The 25,123-nt window shown below is 46.1% G+C and overlaps 1 protein-coding gene across 1 annotated transcript; it reads left to right on the top strand.

The window, feature by feature from the left end:
• The first annotated feature begins 318 nt into the window (after positions 1–318).
• Positions 319–17,411, top strand: LOC146693168 (uncharacterized). The gene is made up of 11 exons (XM_085478950.1): positions 319–576; positions 2,628–2,746; positions 3,356–3,380; positions 3,667–3,713; positions 3,843–3,990; positions 4,084–4,387; positions 6,816–6,921; positions 11,411–11,557; positions 11,990–12,050; positions 12,619–12,782; positions 15,386–17,411. The coding sequence occupies exons 1-11, from the start codon at positions 441–443 to the stop codon at positions 15,407–15,409; spliced, it is 1,281 nt and encodes a 426-aa protein (XP_085335076.1). The 5' UTR covers positions 319–440; the 3' UTR covers positions 15,410–17,411.
• Positions 17,412–25,123: the final 7,712 nt, after the last annotated feature.

Genomic DNA, 25,123 nt, shown 5'->3' with positions numbered 1-25,123 from the left:
ATGTAAAAGCATAGTTTTCTAGTCTTCTTTTCTCATATTCAAGTATTGCAAGTTATTTAACCGGTGAGAGTAAACGCTGTACTTGAGGGTGAGTTCATATTCTTTCTATGCGAAATCAGAGCAAGAGATTTACAGTTACATTAACATCGTGGGTCCTGTAGCCATTTCTCTCAGGGCGCAGTGTCGGTATAGAGGCCTGCTCTAAAACTGTAATGCAAACACTGCGTGACATTCACACTGCTGGGCGTGGGCATCGAGCAGCAGGCGGGATCGTCTTTGGTGCAGTTCCCGTCGAGCTGCCAGTGGGCAAACAAACAGGTGAGTCCTCAGCCGTGCAGCCGGTCGAGGCTCAGGTTCCGCCCAGCTACAGCAGCTGTCAGGTGTCAGTGCTTCAGTGGTGGGAGCCGTGTGTCGCTAACTCAGCTTTGTCTGTTTACGATATGAGAGGACGGTACAAAATAAATGAGCGCAGGGGCAGACGGGGAGAAGCCGACTCCTCTGCTCTGCTGGGGGACACCGCGGCGGGCTCACCTGTCCCAGGTGCAGCAGTGCGTGATGTGGGAGGCACTAAGAAAGGTAGGCGAGAAGATGTTTTATCTCTGAGGAAAATCTCTGAGGCAGAACATTTATTATTAAAGGACGTTATCGCAGCTCTTGTACTTTTACAGGAACGATGCTCGGCTTTTCTCTTTGTTGTTTGTGTGTTTTATCTAAGGAACTCCTAACAGCTTGTAGTAACTTTACAAACTCACCGGACACGTTTTTGGGTACACCTGTTCGACTACTAGTTACCACAGATATCCAACCAGCCAATGGTACACTGAGCTAAAGAAACACGACTTTAAACGTAGCATGGTCGTCAGATCGACTGTTTGCTGATCTACTGTCAGCGCCTGGGCGTGTGTTGTTTAGAGAGAGCACTCCAGACAAGAGAAACTATGATGCGATAACAGACATCAGACTTCGAGCTTGGTCCTGCACCATGAAGCCAGGACTTCTTTACGTTTTTGGATTGACCCTAAAATCAGCCTAAACAGTCACATGAAGCTGGTTATCAAACGAGCTGTGGGCCACTTTAGTGTTCAAGTGGCACAAAAACAACCAAACAAACAAGAAAACAGCCACAAATATTTCAGAAAATGATTTGTTTGTTTGTTTTTATTTCAAATATTGTATAAATAGACTCTTAACTAACTGAAGTCTTTCATTGAACAAACAAACAAACACACTGGTCCCTGTCATTGTGTTCATATTTAACAAAATCAAACTGCACACATGAGTTTGTGACTCTCTCACTGAGCGAACACAGCCTCAGCATGTTTGTGCTCTCTGCTCATATTGGTTTCAAAAAAGTCCCTTCAAGGGCCAAACTGCCTTACATTTATTCACATCGGTATACGGGCCACAAGTAGGGCCGACATGGGCTGCATGTGGCCCCCGGGCTGCGAGTTTAAGACCGCTGTACTAAATTCAGATTTCTGCAGCGCATCCATGTGAAGAGGGTGACGTTGGCAGCATGTGGCCAATCTTAAAGGGTCGTTTAATGGATCATACAACCTTTTTTTGCACAGATAGTGATCGCCTACTCCAGAGAGGTTAGCAAATGGTGATTGGAAATCTATAAAGAATCTAAATATATAATAGTCAGATATAACACTGTGGTTAATTATTAATCTGGGGGCACAGAGTGGTAAAATAAACATTTTATTTCCAGTGAATTATTTTAATACTGAGCTCTCAGTCCTGCCGTAGACGTCTATGGTGACAGGTCAGAGCTCTGAAACTTTAGCCTGCATCCATTTAAACGTTGAAGCTTACTGTTCCACAGCCCGATGAAGGAGGCATGGAAACTGGAACAAAGTTTGGAATTCTAGAGTCCTGACAACCCTGCTAAAAACAGGAATGTGAGGATTCACTTCACTCATCTAAAGGTGTTGTTTAAATGGGACCTGCTTCGTTCTGTGTGCATGTTTGAGGAAAAGACAAAAGCAAAGTGCAGGGAGCTGAGCTTGTACAGGTTACACTGTGAGCCACTTTACTCTTATCAGTCTGTGTTATGCTATTTATTTATTTTGTTTGCTTCAATGCATTTTATTGAGCTTTTTTTCTCTTTTATTGCAACTATATTTAGCCTTTAAAAACATATTTCATTTGATTGTATTTACTTGAGCTGCGTTTATTCTTTCTCTTTGACTGAGCTCTTTTCATTTCGGTCTTATTTTGAAAAGTTCTTCGACTCTATGCAGGCGTATATGTTGTAGGTTCTGTTGACTTTTTTGGCATCTGTAATGCAGAAGTTACCCGTCATTTAAACCTGACGCTATACTGTGTTGATGATACACTGACATTCAGATAGGTGTCATACAGTAGGTGAAGCACGGCCACATCTTACAGCTACAAGTCATTATGTGTTAAATATGACACTGTTGAGTGTTAAATGATCACTTTTGACAGTGTTATATTTTTAAAAGTAACCTAGTCAGAAGATTAACAATGGCTAACACTGAGCAGTGCTGGTTTTCTAACATTTTGAGTTACTTTCCGGTTAGAAAATCAGCACTGCTCTGTAGAGAGCTGGTTCTGTGTCATGGCGCCACAGCAGTCTGATCCTTCATGTTTTCCTGCAGGTGCCAAACGTTCCATTTATGGTAACGACAAGGTCTACCTCGGAGTCCGTGTCAGAATGCCAGTAAAGGATCTGCTGAGAAACATCCGCCTCACTCAAGGCTGTGGCCAAGATTTGAAGGTAGGCTTGAGGTTCAAAACACACGCGTACAATAAAAGTGTGACAAAGATACAGCCGCACAGAAACACATTTCACTGCTTGGAAAAGGAAATCTTGTGTTTTCTGAAATCATAGTGAGGTTTACAAGTTCCCCCAAACGCTGCACCAACTGAAGCCAAGGCAAAATAAGAAAGTGCGTGTAACATGTGACATGCTGTAGTCATCAAATGTGAGATTATCACAACAGCGTCTTAATAACTGATAACTGCAGGCAGCAGCACACAACCGGCTGCCGATCACACCCGTTTTATCCTCAGGTAGAGAACTGACCGTGTTCATAATGTGCAGCCGAAAACTGATCTAATGTATCGTCTGCAGCGTGAGCTCACTTCTCAGACGGCACGATGGTGGTGCTGGCTGTTTATGAGCTGAAAGTAAAGGTTCTGTTAATCATGCTTAAAGAGTGAAAGTGGCTTTGCATTAGGTTCACTGTAGGGTCAAAAAAATACTGCATGAATAGGTAAAAATTGGACTTCTGTATAAGTTCTGTATAGTATTATATTTAGATTTATATTCACACTGACGCACTCTTTGTTTTTATCCCTTCATCATCCAACTGTGTGAATGCAGGACAGATGCAGCAAAACAGCCAAAGGTCAGTGCAATCTTTATTTAACGCGGCAGTGTGCACCACGGAGGAGGTCGTGTGTTGGGTTGGTTGGCTTCTTTGCATGAAAATGTTGGCAGTGGTGGGGTTAGCCTATGTTGGATGGATGTGCGTCATCTCATGCGTGATGTTAAGAGAATTTTCCGTCGTGGCAGATTTATAGTGTTGTTTGGGGGTGTTATGGTGTCACGCAGGCTTTTGGGCCTGGCTTAAGAAGAAGCCAAACATCCTGCGTAGAGGTGTGCTGACTTATACTTGACTCTTTGTTCCTCAGGAGACTTAAAACGAGCTAAAACGAGCTCCAGGCGCCGAACTGTCAAGGTCAGTGTTATAAAAGACAGAACTCTGCTCCACCCAGAAGGTTTCAAAGTGCAAAGCTTTGGTATGCTGTAAGCTACATGTCATTTTGAAGAGCAGCTCAAATACTCTGCAGTACTCTTTGGCTTTCAGACACAACAGCCGTCACAAAGCCTGGAGGAGCTGTCAATCATCGTCGAAGTACTGGAAGAAGATCTCAGGACTGGCAGCAGAAACCCATTGTCTCCCCCACCCCTGTCCCCCACTGATCCACCAGTTTCTCCTCAGCTGTCTCCAACTGGTAATATGTTTTTTAAAGCTACTCCTTAAAGTGAGACTGTGACTGGCAATTACTTCCACCCTTGATGTACCACGCTGTCTCCGCTCGGTGCAGGACTTAACGGTGACGAGTACGATGAAATCATTCCCAGCCCCCCGTCCTACATGACCTACTCCCCAGGCACAGCAGAGTACCACCAGACCCCTCCTGGCTTCATGTTTCCCAGCTGCCCGCCCTCGATCTTTGGAATTGTGAGCAAAAATGGTGAACAAAGGCAGGAGTGGTTTGGTCCCAGGAATTACAGTGAATATAACGTGAACGGCGGCGCTTTCTTCTGGACACAGCTGCAGAAAGAGGAGGGCCAGCTGAGGGATGTCTGCGATGCAGAACTGCTGTCCGCTGATGAACATGGCAGGACGTAAGTTTGATAGAAGACTGTCTCTGTATGTATGTTAAAGGTAATGGCCACCAAAGAGGAGGCGCTTTTACTGTTCACCTTGATTGGACGCCCACGAGCAAAAAAACTAGCTGAAATTTTCAGGAGACACAGAGGTGAAATGAAACTGCAGTAATGTACAGTATGAAATATAAATGTTGTTGTTGAACATTAAGTCTCATACATCTATCCTAGCAGAGCATCTACTGACCAGAACTATTTCAAAAAAGAGCCCTGAGGGTAAATTATTCGTGTGGACCAGATCGGGGTTAGTCAGCCGTCGTTATTGCACGGCTGCAGATTACTTTTTAACTTTTTAACAAACTAGAGCATTTAAGCTAGCCAACACATGTCATTAGCCTAATGCTACAGTTATTTTACAAATATAAAAACGACTGAAGAATTAAGAGTCAAAAAGGAACCAGACGATACTACGACTCGTTTGTCCTCCTGCAGTGGTAGGCAGGTTAAATCGTTTACGACCACTGTCTCTCACCTCGCACCGACGGCTGGGCTGCACGGTCCTGCACACGCAGTCGTTCCAGCTTTTACTGCAAAGGGACAGATTTTTACTACACTGTAAAAAAATTGTAATTGTAATATAAAAGTATTTTACTGCGTATTTTACAGTTTTGTACTGTTTTTCTTGAATATCATTAAATTCACATAAATAGACTGATTTTACATTTTTACTGGTGATGGTCAGAGGGGAATAGTAAAGTGGAATTGTAAAGCGCTTTGAGGGTCTCATAAAGCGCTATATGAATGCAATCCATTATTATTCAAACCAACTGTTAACTGTATATTTCTGTACATTTAATGGTAAATGGCCTGTATTTGTACAGCGCTTTACACACCCAGTCATCCACCCATTCACACACACATTCACACACTGGTGATGAAGCTACATTGTAGCCACAGCCACCCTGGGGCGCACTGACAGAGGCTTTAAGTATATATTGCTGCATTCATTGACTTTGTTTATAGGTAATTTCATTGTTTAATCACATTAAATTGTTCCTAATTTAATGTTTAAAAGCACGTGAAAAGGCAAAATCCCATGTAAAATTAGGGCAACAAACTGTATTGTCATTACTGAAAATAACCGTATTTTCATGGGAAAGTTATTTTCTGGTATTATTTTGGCGCCCCAGCTGCTGGGATATTACTGTTTTTTAGGAATTTTTTTTACGGTGCAGGGAACCTTATGCTGGAGCTGACAGTCGAAACTGTGCATGTACAGCTGTGGTCAAAAGTTTGCATCCAGTGATCATGGGCAGGAATGTCATGGACGTTCTGGGCTTTTAATGATTTCTTTTGAACTATTGATTTTTAAATTAATAGTTACATTTAAACAAGAGCTGGGCGCACTCGTTTGAATTTATTTGGGATTTTCTCTAATCCACACAGGATCAAAATATGCATATACCCCCATTAATACTTGTCCCTTAGCATGTTCACCCTCAGTGACATCCGTTTGGCAGACATTAATAAGCTTCTGGATGAATACTTGCTCACTCTGCTTGGCAGATAACTATAAATCTCTTGTCTTAGCAGCAAAAAGATAGATGCACTGGAAAATCAACAAATGTGTCATTTAGAAAAAATCTGTATGCGTTTGTATTGAGGTAATGGGCCCTTTTCAAAATAAAAGTTTGAGCTTGTTGGCTACACTAACATAATGTACTGTTTTTTTATCATTGTGTTGACATAAAGGTAGACAGAGCCACTGTCTAACTTCAGCTTGTGATCTCACCTTTAAAAAATCCAGATGGTGCTTTCTAAACTGCAAATTTCGTGTCTTCTGCAAAGTCAACAAGCTGCCAGCAAATTTCTGTTTGGCAAAGATTCATGAGATCTTCTTCTTTCATCGCTCTCTCATTTTTTCAACCATGTACTTACGGGATCCTGTAACTGATGTCTCAGAGCTGTGCTGAAGGATTGACTTGTAAAACCAGGCTTCAACTAGTTTGGTCACATCTGTTGTCGTTCAACATTTAAGTTCCTTTTTTTCAAAGGGCGTTTTGACATGCTGGAAACTCACGCTCGGTTTTTGTCTTCTGCTGTTACTTACGTTCACCAGGGCACTGCTCTAATTAGTCTGCTGCAAGGAGGACACAAAGAAGCTCACTCAAATGTGCAGAAGTCCTTGGACACAAGACAAACTTTCAGTTTACACAGACACAGCTCCAGTTACATTTGCATTTATTGTATTTCATGTATTCGATGTTCGTGTATGAAAACGTTTTTTGTTAAAGAATTTGTCAGACCACAGGAAGAGTAGCTGCCGCAGAAGCTGATGGAGATCTTAATACACAAACAAATAAAGTGTCCATAACCCACCTTTACCCATTTCTGTAGCCCTGTGTCAGTAAAAACTTGAATCGCTTATTTGTGTTTCTCCTTCCAGAATTCTTCACAGAGTAGCATGTGTTGGAAAGAGGGCTCTGGGCTTTGCCATTGCTAAAAGGATGGCCACATTCAACAGCCTGGACCTAAAAGACTCAGATGGCATGGTAAACAGATTTCTATTTTTATGAATATTACAACTATCTGTTGCTTTATACAACATTTCCCTCCAGTGTTTTACAAGCCTGGCAACATGTCAGGCATCATTTTTCTTTGCTTTTAAGCCTGTAACCAGTAAGTTAGCTAACACCACAACGTGACCAGTTTATCAGCAGTACTGGGATTAATAACAGCCAATAAATGAAAATGACAATTGAGTGTTGACATTGCACAGTTTGTCTAACGGGGGAAATCTGCAGTTTACCTCTTGACAACCTGTCGTTTAGAACACTTACAAAAAACAAGTAGTAGCTAATCCAAGCTAATCCGAGCTGATGTAAAACACATGGTAGGTGATGATAATGGTTCATCTGTTTCAAAGAAAAAATACCAGCCAGTATATCAAAATATCAGATTTTTAATCCACCAAATATTGCTATTGGCCTTTGAAATCCTGCATTAGCTAATGTGTCCTCGTGGTTTTCCCTGTTAGCCATGTGCAGATAACAAGCACGGGGGATAAAGACGTTTAAAATATGAACTTAATACTGTGTCACCTGTTCAACTAAGATTCTTCCAGCCCGTTCTCCCTCCTGAGGCGTAATATGATGACGATTTGTCACGTCCCACGGCATTCCTGAGGAGCGCGACAGGTGACCGCCCATGTTTTTTTTTTGTTTTTTTTTGGCCTGTCCCGTTTGGCTCTTTTGCATCAGAATTGTTGTCTAAAGGCGAAGAAAGATGCCCAACGGATTTACTTTACCAAACTGACCATCCCAGCCTTGCCGTAATGGTCCATTTGATTCACCTTTTATTGTTTATTTTATTTTCACTTACTGAATACGGGACAGACTTGACTGGGGGAAAGAAGGGGAGAAAGAAAGAGGGAAAGAAACAGCTGAGAAGAGGGACGGGGGAGAAGGGCAAAAGACAAAAACCAACAGAATGAGCAGAAAAAAACAAAAAGAATAAGAAATGCATATATCGATCACCTGGATCACCTGCTGAGAAATAAAAAAGAAAACAAGCAGAAGAGAACAAGAGTAATAGAATAAACAACATCACAATGATATATGGGAATATGACAGTAAATACTAAATATTAAACATTATTGTGCAGCACATAAGATCAACAGAACACAGTGTGCTTTGAGGTAGGAGCCAAAAAGGGTGTAGTTTGTGGGTGTGATCACCCGTGTGTACACCTGTGAGCATGGACGCGCTTGTTTTTTTTAAAAGGTTCCTTCATGTAATGATCTGCTAGAGGGTGTGGGGGGGCCACAGCCCCGTCCTCCAGGGCATGAAGCAGGTATGGAGGAGATCAAAACTCCAGACATCCAGAGGCCCCCAGAACACAAGAGACCAAGGAAGACCAACAGAGGGGCAGCTGCGCCACTGTCCCAGAAAGAGCTGAGGAGAGTCCCAGATGAGGGTTCACTCAGCAGCCGCGGAGCAGAAGCCAGGGGGAGTTGCAGTGACGCGCCCGTGAGCTCCGCCGGCAGCCAGCCGTGCCTGAGTGACCGAGCCCCAGGCCGAGAGGCCGGGGGCACCCCACCTCCGAAGTGGCCCGAGCGAGCCCCAGGCTCCAGGCCCCGATAAGCGGCCGCCAAGGAGTGAGCCGGTGTGTACCTCTACGCCCATCCCCGGACACAAAGAACCACCAACGCACCGATGTCTGAGGGAGGGGGTAGGGGGAGATAGGCCTCCAAACCTTGGAGGGCCTGAGATGTCCCCAGAGAGGTGGCGTCTGATACCCAACCTGACATATAGACACAGACATACAGGCACACACAGACACAAACATCCATTCCCACCCTCATGCTCTCATATGCACTTACTCCACACTCAACCAACGTGGAGACAGACATAAAGAGACGCTGTACACACGATCACACTCCCCAAGCGTACTCTACAAACCGGGTCTAGGTACCTTTGCCCCTGGAGGGGGAACTGCACCCAGACCCAGGTGGTGTTACCCTTTTCCCTGCGGTGGGGGGAGGCAGACTGCCCCGACTCCGCAGCAGCAGGGAGGCCCCACACTCCAGACCGCAGTCGGACGGCCAACTCCTCCTCCTGGCCCCCCCGCTCCAGCAGGTCACAGAGAATGGGGGTGAGAGAAGACTCCAAACCTCCCTCCACCCGCTCATTGTAGTGTTGATGCTTGTGTGTTCTAAGGTGCATTTAAAACCCAGGAGGGCATGGAGCTACCTGCCAGAGAGCAGCAGGTAAGCGCATGGTCCCTCCTGATAGCCCTCAATGTCTACGTGTATTTAACCTTGAGAGGTGGGCAACGACGCCAGGGGTGAGGTGTACACCCTGATGGTAATTTGGAGTCCGTGTATCGTGCCCACCCCCAAGATCCTATATGTATGTGTAATGAGAGTGTGAGTAATGTGAATGTCTAAGTTGTGGGATAAAATTGAGGCAGAGGCAGCCAGAAGGGGACAGGGGGGGGGGGGGGGGGGTAGCCTCCTCTGCACCCTGGTGACATACCCCTACTCCAAGGCCCTGCATGTGTGGGTGGTTGTGGTGGAGCGGGAAGGGGGAGGCAGCTGGAGATGGGGAGGGAAGGAAGGGAGGGGCAGGTAACCCCTCCCTGGGGCCAGCTCCCCCGCTGACCCCAGTAGGCACCCCCATACTCCGCGACCCGCCAGGGAAAGGGGGCCCAGGCCCATCCAGACCGGGGCCCAGTGCAGCAGCGCCTCCCGGCCCCACAGAGCCCGGGACAGTCCACCCAACCCCACCACAGAGAAAACTGCACCCACCCCACCATCCACTCTTCTTCCAGACTACATAAGACAATAAACACCCAGGCTGAGATCTTCCTCCACCTCTCCTGTATCTCCCCCTCCTGCAGAGAGTTCCTGAGGAGAGGAAAGCTCCTGCAAGGTGTGACAATCTCCCCCACCAGTTGAAGAGCCCCCCAGGTGGCTCGACGCACCGGCGGCACCCTGCTCCAGGGCTGGGCCCCCATGCACCCACCCGCCCACAACCCCGGCAACACACCAACCAGGACCCAAGCCCCCGAGGCCCGGTCCGGGTCCCAGCCCAGAGACGGAGCGCCCCCAGAACCTCACGCCCATCCCGGACCCACCCAGGGGCAGCCAGGCTACCAGGTCAGTAACCCACGTCCGTCAGCACAGACCCTCCCCTAGCCCCGCTACACGCAGCCGCGAGGAAACAGTCACCTGAGAGCCAACAGAGCCCCTAACCGGACGTGACCGCTACCCCGGGTTGAGCCCCCCAAGGAAGATGCCTCCGGGGAACCCCCCGACGCCCTAAGCCTGTCCCTACCCCCACACCAATCACAACAGTGAAGGCGGGACCAAACTATGACCCCCCACCCCCACTAGGTGATGGAGCTGATCAAAGGAGCCCAGAGCAATTGATCTGATGTGGTGGCAGAGGCTGTATCAAGACTAATGTAATCTAATAGATAATTTCTATATTGGTTAGAATTAAGATTATTTTTATTTTTCCAGTTCATGAGGACTGTTTTCTTGGCTATGCATAGGGCAGTGAAAATCATATGGGCTATATTCTTTTCTGAAGTGACATTATCTAAGCTGCCCAACAAACACACTAAGGGGGAAGTTGGAATGTTACATTTCAGACACTTCGATAAGTCTTCACATATCTCGCGCCAAAACTTCTGAACTGGTGGACAGAACCAAAGAGCGTGGATATAATTGTCCGGTGAATTGGTTTGGCAGTGTGAGCAGTTGTTGGTAGACGTAAAGCCCATCTTGAACATCCGATGACCTGTATAGTGCACTCTGACCGCCCATGTTCTTATGCTACGCGCCGGGTGAAATCCAGGAGAATGACGCTCCCGCAGTAACGCACGCTCCAGCCACGTCTTCCAGCACTAACCATAACCTTATCCCTAAACGTAACCAGCACTTTCACGTTACATACTGTTTTCCCAAACGATTGAACTAAAACGAACGTGTGTAGATTCATTCCAAATGGTTCTCATGTTTCCTCATTTTTCCGATCTGGTAATCTAGGGAAGTGTTGGGTGCGCAGAAGCGTAACATATCGGCGATACCTAGCGTAAAATGTTACACTCTGGAAGTGAGAACGTGTGGATTCTTCAGGCACATATGTGACTCATCGCTGTATTTCAAAAAGCTTTCGTATACTTTTTATTTTTGCCGTTGGTTTAAGTGGAGAATGATTGACCCCCCCCCACCACCACCACCACCACCACCATGACTCCCTGTGACGCTCCTCTCACCTCCTGCGTACAGAGCTGCACGTATTCAGCTTCACTGTTCTATCTGTGTGTTATTGCACATGTTAAGGTCCATATCAGGTGTTACCCATCGGTATGTAATTAACAGGTAACCACTAAGTCTTCCATCAGTTTGCACAACGTCTTGTTCCTAGATATTGTTTTGCAGCCACATTCATGGTAACTATTCAAAGACTTGAGTGCGTTCTGCACCAACATGTTCAGTTCATAGCTTCATGCTTTCCTTTGCTCTCTGTTCAGACTCCTCTTCTCTATGCATCAAAACACAACCACCACCTGATGGTGGCCGATCTGATCTATCTGGGAGCCAACGTCAATGAGACGAACAACGCAGGAAAATCATGCCTCCACCTCAGCGCTGAGAGCGGCTACATCAGAGTCCTGGAGGTCAGAGCCGTTATCATTTCTGCTTGTATAGAGAAAGAACCTGACTGTGTGACAGTACGTCTGCTGTTGGGCTTTTGCTTTTGTGTCCCATCTTTCTGCACAGTTTACAAGCAAGTCAAGAAGCATTACAAGTTACTGTCAGAGACGAGGCTTAGAAAACAGCTGTGATGAAAAATTAAGGTTGTGTAGTTCACTGTGCAAATTGTTAAAGATATTTAAAAAGTTGCCGTATTTTTATTTTTCTAAAGTCTGTCCTCACAGTACAAACATGTATGACAGAGGGCTCAGGCTAAAGGGCTCACTGAATTCCAGAGTGGTGCTGTAATGTAAGCTCTGGCTGTACTTTGATGCATGGCGTCAAGTTTGGGCTGATCAACCTTTGCTTCTTATCTACTGTATTCAATCCAGATGTATTCAAATGTTTTCTAACAGGTTCTAATGCGTGCAATGATGGATGGCATATATGTGGACGTCGAAGCTACTGATAACTCTGGTAAGTCCTCAAATCTTTAAAGCTTTCAGATCATTTTATTCGTGCATCACTGTTTCAAAAACATAATGAGACGATAAATGCAGAACATGGTTATATAAGAAGACAACACAGAACTAAGAGAGAGAAAAGTAAGAGCTTTGATGCCAAAGACGCCTTTGTCATTGCACGATCTTCTATGTTAGTGTGCCAGCAACATGTCCGTCTTTAAACAGCAGCACTTTCTTTGTGGCTTCCTCTCATGTGCTGTAGAACAAAGCCAAAGAAAGACATCTGGCAGTGCTTAAAATCCACAAACAGTGACCTCTTGTTTATTTAATGGCTTTAGTCATTACAGCATGGTTAGCCATGACTGACTAGCCAACTGTCATCAACTAGAATAGAACAAGGTTTCCTTTTTTCATCTTTAACACAAATGAGTGTAAAGAGCAAAGCACGCGAGAACAGAAGACAACAAAACTTCAGTCACAGTGACTAAAAACCTGAAAGCTGCACTTCCTGTTTTTGTCTGCAACTGATTGCAGTTATGCTTAGAAGCACCATTATCCTGCAGCCCTCTGTGTTTCTGCAGGGATGAGTGTGGTACAGTGTGCTTCCATTGCTCTGAAGGCCACCATCTGTGAGGTGGAAAGCAACGAATCCCTCGGTCACAGCAAGCTCCGCACACTCCGCCGAGAGCAAATGATGGAGACTCTGGAGTGTGTGCTGCAGATGTGCAGCTACCTTCATGTCATGGTGAGTCTCGCAGTAACCATGAAACACACATTGCTGCAGCACTATTCATACATTGTTTCTTCTGACCTCTCGAGCCAGGTGACATTTACACACTTAAATAGTCCTCACGTATTTCAAGACAAGCTGTTTTGTAAGGCAGCACTAAATTGTAAGAGTATAAAGAAATAACGACCCAGGATGAATCTGAGCTTCTGCGTGGACTTCACACCGAATCATTGGCCCCACTGATGCTAATCAGTTCGTAAGTCTCACACTTGACAGGAGAGACTAATGATTTTATCATCAACTGTAAATAGGCAATTATCCACTCATGCTTCCAAGTTTGGCAGAATGAAAACAAGCAGACTCAACAGCTGACTGAAGGAGTGTAAGAAACATCAGTATTTATGTTCCTGCAACAACAATGTTAGACTTCAGTCCATCCTTCACGGCAGTGTGGGACTGCTGACCAGCCACCATGTGGAGCAAAACATAATGAGAGACATGAAAAGTGCCAACGTGAAACTGATGTTAGTGATTTTATTGGTGCATTTGCAGCAGTGTAAAAGAGACTTGGCAACAGGTTAGAATCAAGTAGCAGAGCGTTCGTGTGTTTGCCACGTCACCAAAAGAATTCATGCACATTCGGCGCTTCGTTCAGCGGTGTTAGTAGGACATGTTTTAACAAATACAGGGAGTGCAGAATTATTAGGCAAGTTGTATTTTTGAGGAATAATTTTATTATTGAACAACAACCATGTTCTCAATGAACCCAAAAAACTCATTAATATCAAAGCTGAATGTGTTTGGAAGTAGTTTTTAGTTTGTTTTTAGTTTTAGCTATTTTAGGGGGATATCTGTGTGTGCAGGTGACTATTACTGTGCATAATTATTAGGCAACTTAACAAAAAACAAATATATACCCATTTCAATTATTTATTTTTACCAGTGAAACCAATATAACATCTCCACATTCACAAATATACATTTCTGACATTCAAAAACCAAACAAAAACAAATCAGCGACCAATATAGCCACCTTTCTTTGCAAGGACACTCAAAAGCCTGCCATCCATGGATTCTGTCAGTGTTTTGATCTGTTCACCATCAACATTGCGTGCAGCAGCAACCACAGCCTCCCAGACACTGTTCAGAGAGGTGTACTGTTTTCCCTCCTTTAAATCTCACATTTGATGATGGACCACAGGTTCTCAATGGGGTTCAGATCAGGTGAACAAGGAGGCCATGTCATTAGTTTTTCTTCTTTTATAGCCTTTCTTGCAGCCACGCTGTGGAGTACTTGGACGCGTGTGATGGAGCATTGTCCTGCATGAAAATCATGTTTTTCTTGAAGGATGCAGACTTCTTCCTGTACCACTGCTTGAAGAAGGTGTCTTCCAGAAACTGGCAGTAGGACTGGAAGTTGAGCTTGACTCCATCCTCAACCCGAAAAGGCCCCACAAGCTCATCTTTGATGATACCAGCCCAAACCAGTACTCCACCTCCACCTTGCTGGCGTCTGAGTCAGACTGGAGCTCTCTGCCCTTTACCAATCCAGCCACGGGCCCATCCATCTGGCCCATCAAGACTCACTCTCATTTCATCAGTCCATAAAACCTTAGAAAAATCAGTCTTGAGATATTTCTTGGCCCAGTCTTGACGTTTCAGCTTGTGTGTCTTGTTCAGTGGTGGTCGTCTTTCAGCCTTTCTTACCTTGGCCATGTCTCTGAGTATTGCACACCTTGTGCTTTTGGGCACTCCAGTGATGTTGCAGCTCTGAAATATGGCCAAACTGGTGGCAAGTGGCATCTTGGCAGCTGCACGCTTGACTTTTCTCAGTTCATGGGCAGTTATTTTGCGCCTTGGTTTTTCCACACGCTTCTTGCGACCCTGTTGACTATTTTGAATGAAACGCTTGATTGTTCGATGATCACGCTTCAGAAGCTTTGCAATTTTGAGACTGCTGCATCCCTCTGCAAGATATCTCACTATTTTTGACTTTTCTGAGCCTGTCAAGTCCTTCTTTTGACCCATTTTGCCAAAGGAAAGGACGTTGCCTAATAATTATGCACACCTGATATAGGGTGTTGATGTCATTAGACCACACCCCTTCTCATTACAGAGATGCACATCACCTAATATGCTTAATTGGTAGTAGGCTTTCGAGCCTATACAGCTTGGAGTAAGACAACATGCATGAAGAGGATGATGTGGACAAAATACTCATTTGCCTAATAATTCTGCACTCCCTGTATATTCCCGAGCACTGAATCGATTACACACATAAAAGCTGTAAACAAAAGAATCCATGGAAGTGTGGCACTGCTGACAAAACAAGACATTAAGCACAGATTGGAGAGGCAGCTGAAGGGAACTTCTTGACTTCAGTGCTGTCCGTGTTTCATATAGACTAAAAGTACAAAAGTGACAGGTCCAGTTAATGAGGATTCCAAGCTACAGTACACAGTTCGTCTTCAGTGCTTTAAAACTGAACAACATGGTTCAGAAAGCTCTGGGTCTCCATCTCCTGCTGAACTACAATTTTCTGTTCAGATTTTTTTGTTTTTACAAATTTGAATTTGAGTGAATTTGAAACGATTAACCCGACTGTCCTTCTTCCTCAGAGGGGGCAGCCCAGAACCGGCTGATCTGCCTGGCAGGGCGTTTCAGAGACCCCGACGGTAACGTTTCGAGTACATTCAGGCTTGTCTTTGTCTTAGAGAGGCTGTAATTACTGGTGTGTGTTTTTCTCTCCAAGCATGTGTTCAGGCCTGTTACAGAAACATCTGACATTCTGTGTTTGGCAAAAATGCCTGACTTGCAATCAGGTGTTTACTGTAACCTGCACAGAAATGTTAGGTTCTCATTAGCTGGTTTCTATGAAACTTCCATTGTTTGTTACATTGGAGTAACAACTTGTCCTCAGTTAGGGTGTCCAGCTGATCCAATCTCTTTAAGCTGTTAATGTCTCAGAGCTCTTTGAGGAGAGCTGTGACATTGTTACCTAGAACAAGCCATGTTGGATCTTTAACCTCTTGAATCCACCAGTCAAGCCTTAGGTTTGGGTTTGGTTAACATCCAGCCACACAAACACTGCTGTGCACGTGTGAAACACTTCATTCAAAATGTAACATCTTCTAGTTTCTGAAAATATGGCTGTTTAGCATGTGGCTAAAAACAAAACCCAGCTCTAAGTCTCGACGGGTGCCGGCGACGTGGTGGACGTTAAGAGGTTAAGAGGCTCTGATACCGGAGGACATTAAGTAGTGCCGGGGGACGAGGAGTCCCTCGATCTCTTGTGCATGTATAACTTTCTTTTCTGTCAAATATCATCTCTGTGTCTGTGAACAGTTGTCACTGATTAGTAATCTGGTTAAACACAGAAATGTACGAGTATTACTTCATTCTTGTTTCGATGTTTGAAAAATGAAACCACGGCAGTGAAAAGAAAAACAAAATGATCAAATAAAGTGTAGTCATGTTCATAAATGACATGAAAGCTCCTGTATGAGTCTTTAAATGTCTGATGTGTTTCTATATGTGCATGTGTAGTTAGCTCGGTCACTGCAGCAGATGGTACACTGGTTATAGAGGAGTAAAGACTGATGGAGGAACGTGGGCCGCGCTGCAAACCAGTGTGCCTGTGCTGGAAAATGATAAATATTGGGAATGCACCAGTATATTGGCTGATGGATATTTACCAGAAGTGTCCCATTATTTTTAAATTCCTATTGATATTCCTGCATAACTCACCACAAAGCTGAAAATAATGACTCTTAATGCCAGCACTTACTTTAAGCTGTGGTGAAAACGTTAACAAAGTCAAAGTCCATCTGCCAGCTACGTTTGGTGTTCCAGTCACTTATTGCTTTTTGTTTGATGTATTTGGAGAAGAATGTCAGCATGTATGTAAGACAGCTCGTTGTTAGCACGTTAGTTATCCTTTTAGTTTTCCAATAGTGCCGACAACATAAATGTGACATAAAATTAATATTTACTTATTTGTTTGGGGTTTTATTTTTCATGTTCCTTGTTTGTTCAGGTCTGTTTTAATACTGACTTTTTTCCCCAATTTTGTTTAATATGTTTTGACTCTTTGACTCTGTACATGTGAGTTTGAGCCATACAAAGAAACTGACCAGACCAAATATATGAACATATCTGTATATGTATATACAACACAGTCCTGAGCAGGCAGGGAGTCCACCTGCATCATGAATGAGAAACAGTGTATTTCAGGTGCTAATTTTAAACCACTCGGCTTATGTATTAAAAACAAATGACATCCTAGTTTTAAAAAACACTTTCCTTTATTGTATGGGATTTGTACTGCTGTTATTATGGGATATTATATAAGACATGGGGATTAAATGGGCTCAACTAGGGGCTCTATGTGTGTTTGTGTTATGTAAGCATTATGTCTTTTGTTTGTGGACGTGAGCTCCAGTGTACACCTGTGGTTAACATGTGTTTGTTTGTTTGTTGTCTTATATGGAGTGGTGCCAACAATTTGACCTTTGGGTTGTTTTCACACGAGTCATAATGAGTTGGTGAATCATCAGGTAGAGCTGTTCCTGCACGTTTTACACTTGTGTGAACATGCTTTTGCTTTTTAAAAAGGTCAATAAAGTTTGGGTTGAGTAAACCTCACGCTGTCAGGTTCATTCATGCATCCGGAAGGGTTTCAAACGTTTGTCGTGCTTGTTTGACGCTGCTTAGCCAGAGGCTAGAAAGCAGAAGCCGTGAGCATTTCTCAGTGTCAGGCTCTGACAATAAATCATGTTTACGAGATCACATCTGCTGAAACCGTTTACTGGAATCAAACGATCCTCAGAGGACAGGTTCACACACAAACTCTCTGTAGTCATCTCCCCTTGCCCAACTTCTGATTACGCAAACATCCAGATTCTGTTCCCACTGCTCGAGTTCTCGTATGAGTCACTGATGAAATGATTTTGAAGCAGACCGTAGATAAAAATGGATGTAGCTAGTGTGAGTAAAGTCTAGTTAGTTCAGCCTAGAGCTGATTGTTTTACCATCAGCGTCTTGATGTTAAACCTGACAACTTTGATCTAACAAGAAGCCTCCTCACACACACACCAGCAGACCCTCGTCTTATGTGTCCTCCTGTGTCTCCAGCAACAAACAAAGTTACTGACTACTCTACAATGAGAACTGTCAATTGTTCCCTTTCAGTTTAAGGCAGAGCCAGCCAACCAGGAGCAGTCTAACATTTGGCATTTTTCCACCTCGGTCACTGCTGAGGTCAAAAATGAGAAATAACCTGATAACCTTCATCTCAGTTCAAAGATGTGACGGGGAGAGGGATCTAAGCTGAGGGGAAATGCCCTTTTGCACCACTAGATGGTGCTCATGACTTTGTCTTTTGTTGCAAATGGGGTTGTGAGGTGCTGTAATACATGCGATACAGTTTATTCCAGTCACATCACCTGGATGGACCCCTGCATTAATCCCTGGTCACTCAGTACTTGCCCGTGGCTCTTCAAAGTCTCCTTTATGGTGGCACAGAATTTACAGCGACTCAGTGTTTCGACCCGAAGCTCAGATTTCCATAGAAGGCCTTATGTAAAAATAGTTATGGGTTAGACAATAACAAGCAGCTGGGCAGTACAATGAGACATCACTCACATAGCAGTAAGCAAGTTGGAGGTTTCAGTGCTCCAAACACGCCAATTAAACTGCAAAGACAGTCTATCTGTGGTCTACACCACAGGTATAAAATGTAGTGAAATATACACACACCACACACACACCACAATAATTTACATCTTTGTAATGCATACATGTAGAGACTGATACGGGCTGGGAACCAGGTCCTTGCTGTTATACTTCTGCCTGAAGTCCACTTCCTGGGCACATGCATAATTGGTGCATTGAAATATAAATTCTCCATGGATCCTTGCACTCACCGTCAGATGATGTATGTTACTGGAAACCAGCCATACCTGCTGGACTTGCAGTCGTGGAAAATATATAATAAAAGTCACATCGCAGCACACGTCCAAGTTTCTTTGCATGTTTCTACATTCTTCCAGTCTGCTGGCTGCACTAATGTCAAACATCACATCAGAGAAATAATATGATGCTGATGACTGTGATGTTACAGACTGGTAATATGAAGTTATTTAGTATTAGACTTCAGTGTCTTGCTTTTTTTCTTCACCATTTTTTTGTTTTTTTCACTTCCAGAAGGATAACTGCTCTTCATTTTTATTGACTGGCATCCGTCACTGGGTTAGTTTGAACAGAATCATAAATATCAGTTGCAATATGAGTGGGGGGATTCGGGTGGAGTCGGGTGGGGCCCCATTAAAGAGGTCAGGCGTCTTTGATTGTTATGGCAAACTTTGCACAAATCATTGCTCCAGTTTAAAGCTTGCCAGCTCTCGGGGGCCTCCGTACTGGCCTGGGGCTCCGAGGAGCCGATGGTGGCAAGTAGCACCTCTGCTCCAACCTCGAGTCGTTAAACTGGACTGGACCATTGTGTGTGTGCTGATCTGACTAATATCCAGAGTTGGTAAAAGTACAGACATTCTGTACTCAAGCAGAAGTACAAATACTACTATTAAAAAATATTACTGTAAAAGTTGAAGTACAGAATCAACTTCTTTACTCCAGTAAAAGTAAAAACGTACAGGCTCTGAAAAGCTCTTTGGAGGATGTTTCTGTTTCTGTGCAAAGCTAACTGAACCTTGTGCTATATTAGCATAATATTAAAATAATATCAGTAGATGTTAATACAAACTTTATTAAACTCTAAATATTCTCATCTTGAATCAGAAGTAAATAGAAAGCAGCTCTATTTTCTTATGCCTACATTATAGTTGGGGACTGTAAACAGGGAAATGTGCACCGTCAGAGGTTAAAGTGGGGGAAACTAAACTAAACTAAACTGGTTGTAATGGTTCAGTGTGGGGAAAAGAATCAAACTCACATTCATTTCCAGTAGATTTTCTTAGTGTACAGGCTGTGATCAGCGGAGCTGCTGACACACCTGGATTCAACCAGATGTTTCCTGCACTGACTCTACACTGTTTATGCCGCCTTTACGTTAGACTGGATGAAGTTGGTGTGAAGGTGGAATTCAGTGAATGAATCTGTGCTACACTGTGAGCTAACTGTGACCACGAAACACAGCCACTGTGCAGCAGTCACTGTTCTTTACTTTAAACCAATCACAGTGCAGCAAACTAACCTGTTTATCCTGCACTGACCTGTGAGTGACAGCAGTTAGTCTGCCCGTCGTTCTCATCTTTCTCCATCTCTGAGTGAAGCTAGCGCTCTTTCTTTTCTCTCCCTGTGAAATCCAGCAGCTGCACTTTAGCTGCAACACACTGTGAGACAAACAGCACACAGTTTGTGTGTTTGCTGATGTTTGTTGAGTTGTACTTCATTACCCACCACCTAAGGTAATATCAGAGCTGAAACTTTATCGAAAATGAAGCACAAACCTCACCATCACAGACGTTTGTGCTTCATTTTCAGTGAGTGACTGTTCAGAGTCAGTGGTGTCGTCACAGCTGCTACAGCCGTCCGTCTGCGGTAGCTCTCAGAACTTATTACCAATATATCAGGAAACATTGATTCAAACCAACAAAGTGTGGCTCAGTACTCAACAGAAACAAACTCTCACTTTGCTGATAAACTAATGACAGATACCATTTTTCAGCTTTAATATTCCATAATATAGTACTGACTCAACCAAGAGGATTTCAGTGACTTGGAACGTGGCATAGCTGTTAATGCCAAACACAGTGAGTGTTTCAGTACTGCGAACATCCTCGAGGAAATCTTACAACATGCTGGCATTTCTGTAGTAGTGTAACTAAGTGTAACTAATAAAGTGGCTGGTTAAGGCGTAATTATCAAATTAAAAAGGACATGGACTCAGATTTGTCACGGCGGGGTGCGCCGATGTGTGTGGAAACAGGACCCAAAAGCAGATGATGACGAGGAATTGTAATGATTAACAGAAAGGTGAACCTTTAATGCGATGACGGCAGGAAATGAACCAAGAGACCAAAAACAAACAGGCAAAACACTAAGAAACAAAATACTAAATGGTACTGAGACCAAAACCTAAACTATGACTGTGGTGGAAAAATAATAAACAAAGACCATGACTAAGACTAATAATACATAACAGATGAAAACTAAAACTGTGACCCTGGTGAGATAAACAGACGAACCGACAATGGCATGAAGAAAACAAAAGGCTTAAATACAGACATGAGGTGATCAGGGGAAGTGGGGACACATGGGGGAACAGCTGACAGACATAAACCTAATGACAGGACCAGGAGAGAAAGCTAAATACAATGAACAAAGAACACATGACATTGTCAAAATAAAACAGGAAATACTAACAACTAAACATGACAACACAACTCAACAGACCCAACACGTGATGAATAAATACCAAACCCCAAAACATAGAAAACCCAGGAACAATAACCAATAACTGCCTAAACTAAAGGCAAAATAGGAAATAACACAAACTAATAACATATCAAAAAATACAAAGAAAACTCAGAGTGCTGGGTCGGAGACCCAGCCTGTGACAAGATTTTTAGATGTATCATCAGTGTGCTCAGGTGGATTCAAAATGCTTTGAATGTCCTTCGTGTGAAGAACTTGGCTTACATCTTACAAGGGCAGACTTTTTTAATGGCATGGTTCTGAATGAGTGCGACTGCATTAGCAGACGTATAGCATTACACGCACACACAGACATACACACATGCCACTCGTGTCTAATGCATTTCTAATTTGAAAGCACGTAGCAAGAAATGTTACCTCTGTTAGCGAAGGTTCAGCTCTGCTGGAAGGACGACCCAGTCGAAGGTGACCTGCTATGATAGAACAATAAGCACTGTTTGGTAAACAGCACGTCTGGCTCATCACCTGCTAGGAACCCTCTCAGGCAGACATTCTGAGCTCTATATGCACACCTCCCGTGTTTCAACATTCTGGCAGACTTAGCCTGAGAGAATCACGCACAGCTGGTATCACTGTGGCATGAAACGATGGGTTCCAGGGGATGCCTAAGGGAGGGGGGATTTAAAATAAAACAAGACGCATAGGAGGAGCAACCAAAAAGCTACAAGACAAAGTTTACAAAGTTTGAAATGAGAGGAATGCAGCACGTTTCAGTATGCAACTTTATTCATTAATAATGACTGTAGCGGAGGCGTGGCCCCGGGCGCAGCTGCGGGGGAGGAGTGGAGCGGAAGGCTCAACAGGGCGGCGCTGCGAGGCCGGTAAGAACAGCTGATGTTGTTTATGGACTGATGATGGTCTCCCTCCGCTGTGTTTATAGTGAGACGAGGAGGAGCGGCCAGAGGAGAGATCAGCTGGGCTCGTGAGCTGTCAGACTGTGTGACTGAGTCAGCTGTCAAAACAACAACACTTGAATAAATGTGGAAGTTGGCTGTACCTGCCTGTGTGTGCGTGTGTCTGTGCCTGGTGTATTCTACAAGTGGTGCCGAAACCCAGGAAAGTGCCGGTGGGGAAATGTCCGACCCACAGGCCGCGCCACCCGCCCAGCCTCTGCAATTCTTGGCGCAGATGCTGGCGGAGATGGCGACGATGAGCCGGGATCAGGCGGCCGACCAGCGTGCCCACCTGGCCGCGCTGCGGGAGCAGACGGACCGGCAGACGCAAGTTCTGGAGCGGCTGGTCGGGGCCGCTGCCACGCCGAAGCCCTCGCCAATGTCGGTGGCGGTGCCCCGGATGGGGGACGGGGACGACCCACAGGTTTTTTTGGAGACCTTCCGTGCCACGGCGGAGGCTTGCCAATGGCCGCGGGAGGAGTGGGCTCCGCGGCTGCTCCCCCTGCTGTCCGGGGAGGCACAAACAGCGGCCCTGAGTCTGCCTCCGGCGTCGAGGAGCAGCTTCGCGGACGTGAGCCGGGCGGTGGTGGACAGGCTAGGGCTCACCGCCGAAGACCACCGCCGGCGGTTCCGGGCCTGTCGGCTGGCTACAACGGACCGACCATTCGCCTGGGCCCGGCAGCTGCGCGACGCGGCGGTACGCTGGCTGCAACCGGGAACATCGGAGGGGGAGACGAAGCTGGTGGACAAGGTGGTGCTGGAGCAGTTCACGGAGGGATTGCCAGCGGAGACGGCGAGATGGGTCCGGTGCCACCGGCCCGCAAGCTTGGAGGTAGCGGTGACGCTGGCGGAGGACCACCTTGCCGCTGGAGCAGGGGAACCCGGGGACGCCGGACGGAGGCCGAACAAACAGGCCCCAGTGCCGGCCCCGAGGCGCCGTGTGCCGGCACCAGGGCAGGCAGAGCGGCTGCCGGCGCTGAGCCCCACTAACCCTTTCGCGGCGTTGGTGCAATCCAGGGGAGCCGAGCCAAGTGGAGCCGCCCCCGAGCCACGGAGAGCAGCACAGACGCCGGGGCCGGAGTGTTGGAAGTGCGGGCAGCCGGGGCACCTGAGGAGGGATTGTCCGCTTATGGAAGTGGGGCAGGTGTTTCGTGTTGCTGGCGCCCCAGCACCCTCCCCCGGTCCAGGAGGGACATACAGTATTCCGGTAAGGACTCGAGGGGGTATACGCCAGGCGTTGGTGGACACGGGCTGCACGCAGACCCTCGTACACCAAAGCTTGGTTCGCCCCGGGGCATTGCTGGAGGCAGAATGGGTGGAGGTGAGGTGTGTGCATGGTGACGTTCACAGGTATCCCATAGTGCCGCTGTTATTAAAGTATAAGGGCAAAACGCATAGAGTAACGCCGGCGGTTAGCCCGCGCCTGTCGCACCCCCTGATTCTGGGTACCAATTGGCCGGGGTTTCATCAGCTACTGGGGCAGTACGCGGGGGTGCGATCACGACCGGAAGCGGGGTGTAGCGTGTGCGCGGCGTTCAGCGGTGACGCGGGGTCGTCCGACACTGACTCCGGGGGGGAGGAGCCTCACGGGACGTCCCGCCGGCCCCGGAAGTGTCCCCCATGGGTGATTTCCCACTGGAGCAGTCTCGTGACGGCACCCTACGCTCAGCCTTTGACCAAGTGATGGCTATTGATGGTCACGTGGTGCGCCCTGAGGCCGCGCAGACCTACCCGCGTTTCGTCTTATTAAACGACCGATTATATCGAGTGAGTCGTGACACTCAGACAGAGGAAACACACACCCAGTTGTTGGTGCCGCAGGGCCGCCGGGAAACGCTTTTCCAGGCGGCCCACTATAACCCCATGGCAGGGCATATGGGCTATGAGAAAACTCTGGAGCGAATAACGGCCCGATTTTATTGGCCGGGCATCCGAGCGGATGTGCGCCGCTGGTGCGCGTCCTGCCCGGACTGCCAACTTGTTAACCAGCCGGCCATACCGAAGGCGCCGCTGCGCCCTCTCCCCCTCATTGAGGTCCCGTTTGAGCGCATCGGCATGGACCTCATCGGGCCGTTTCACCGGAGTGCACGCGGCTACCGCTTTGTGTTAGTCCTGGTGGATTACGCAACGCGGTACCCGGAAGCAGTTCCACTGCGCACCATCTCTGCAAAGAGTGTGGCGCAGGCACTGTTTCAGGTCATCTCCCGAGTCGGAATCCCGAAAGAGATACTGACTGACCAGGGCACGTCGTTTATGTCTCGTACACTGCGGGAACTGTACGAATTACTGGGCATTAAATCTATTCAGACCAGCGTCTACCACCCTCAGACTGACGGGCTGGTGGAGCGGCTGAATAAGACTTTAAAGTCCATGATTCGGAAGTTCATTAACGAGGATGAACGCAATTGGGATCACTGGCTAGACCCTCTGTTATTCGCAGTGCGGGAGGTGCCCCAGGCCTCCACGGGATTTTCTCCCTTTGAACTGCTGTTCGGCAGGAGGCCACGTGGGGTGCTCGACCTGATTAAAGAAAGCTGGGAGGACGGTCCGAGCCCCGCCAAGAATGAGATTCAGTACGTGTTGGACCTGAGAGCAAAACTCCACACTTTGGGGAGGTTGTCACGGGAGAATTTGCTCCAGGCTCAGCAGCGTCAGCAACGCCTGTATGACAGAGGGGCTAGGCTCAGGCAATTTTCACCGGGAGATAAAGTGCTTGTGTTACTCCCTACTTCCAGCTCGAAGTTGCTCGCCAAGTGGCAAGGACCCTTTGTGGTCACACGGCGAGTCGGGGACGTGGACTATGAGGTCGCTCGGTCGGACAGGGGAGGAGCCACGCAGATTTATCACCTCAATCTCCTCAAACTGTGGCGAGAGGTTGAAACCGCTTCTCTGGTGAGCTTGGTGAAGGAGAGAGATGAGTTGGGGCCTGAGGTGCCAAATTCTATCATTCCCACCTCCCTCCCTTGTGATGACCATCTCACACAGGCCCAGAGAGTGGATGTTGTCGCG

Source organism: Copadichromis virginalis, linkage group LG14, assembly GCF_057382275.1.
Source record: "Copadichromis virginalis isolate Kocher_CV1m ecotype Utaka linkage group LG14, C_Virginalis_male_GT1.1, whole genome shotgun sequence".
NCBI classification, from domain to species: Eukaryota; Metazoa; Chordata; class Actinopteri; order Cichliformes; family Cichlidae; genus Copadichromis; species Copadichromis virginalis.
The sequence above is the reverse complement of the archived record's forward strand: the minus strand, read 5'-3'. Positions and strand labels throughout refer to the sequence as shown.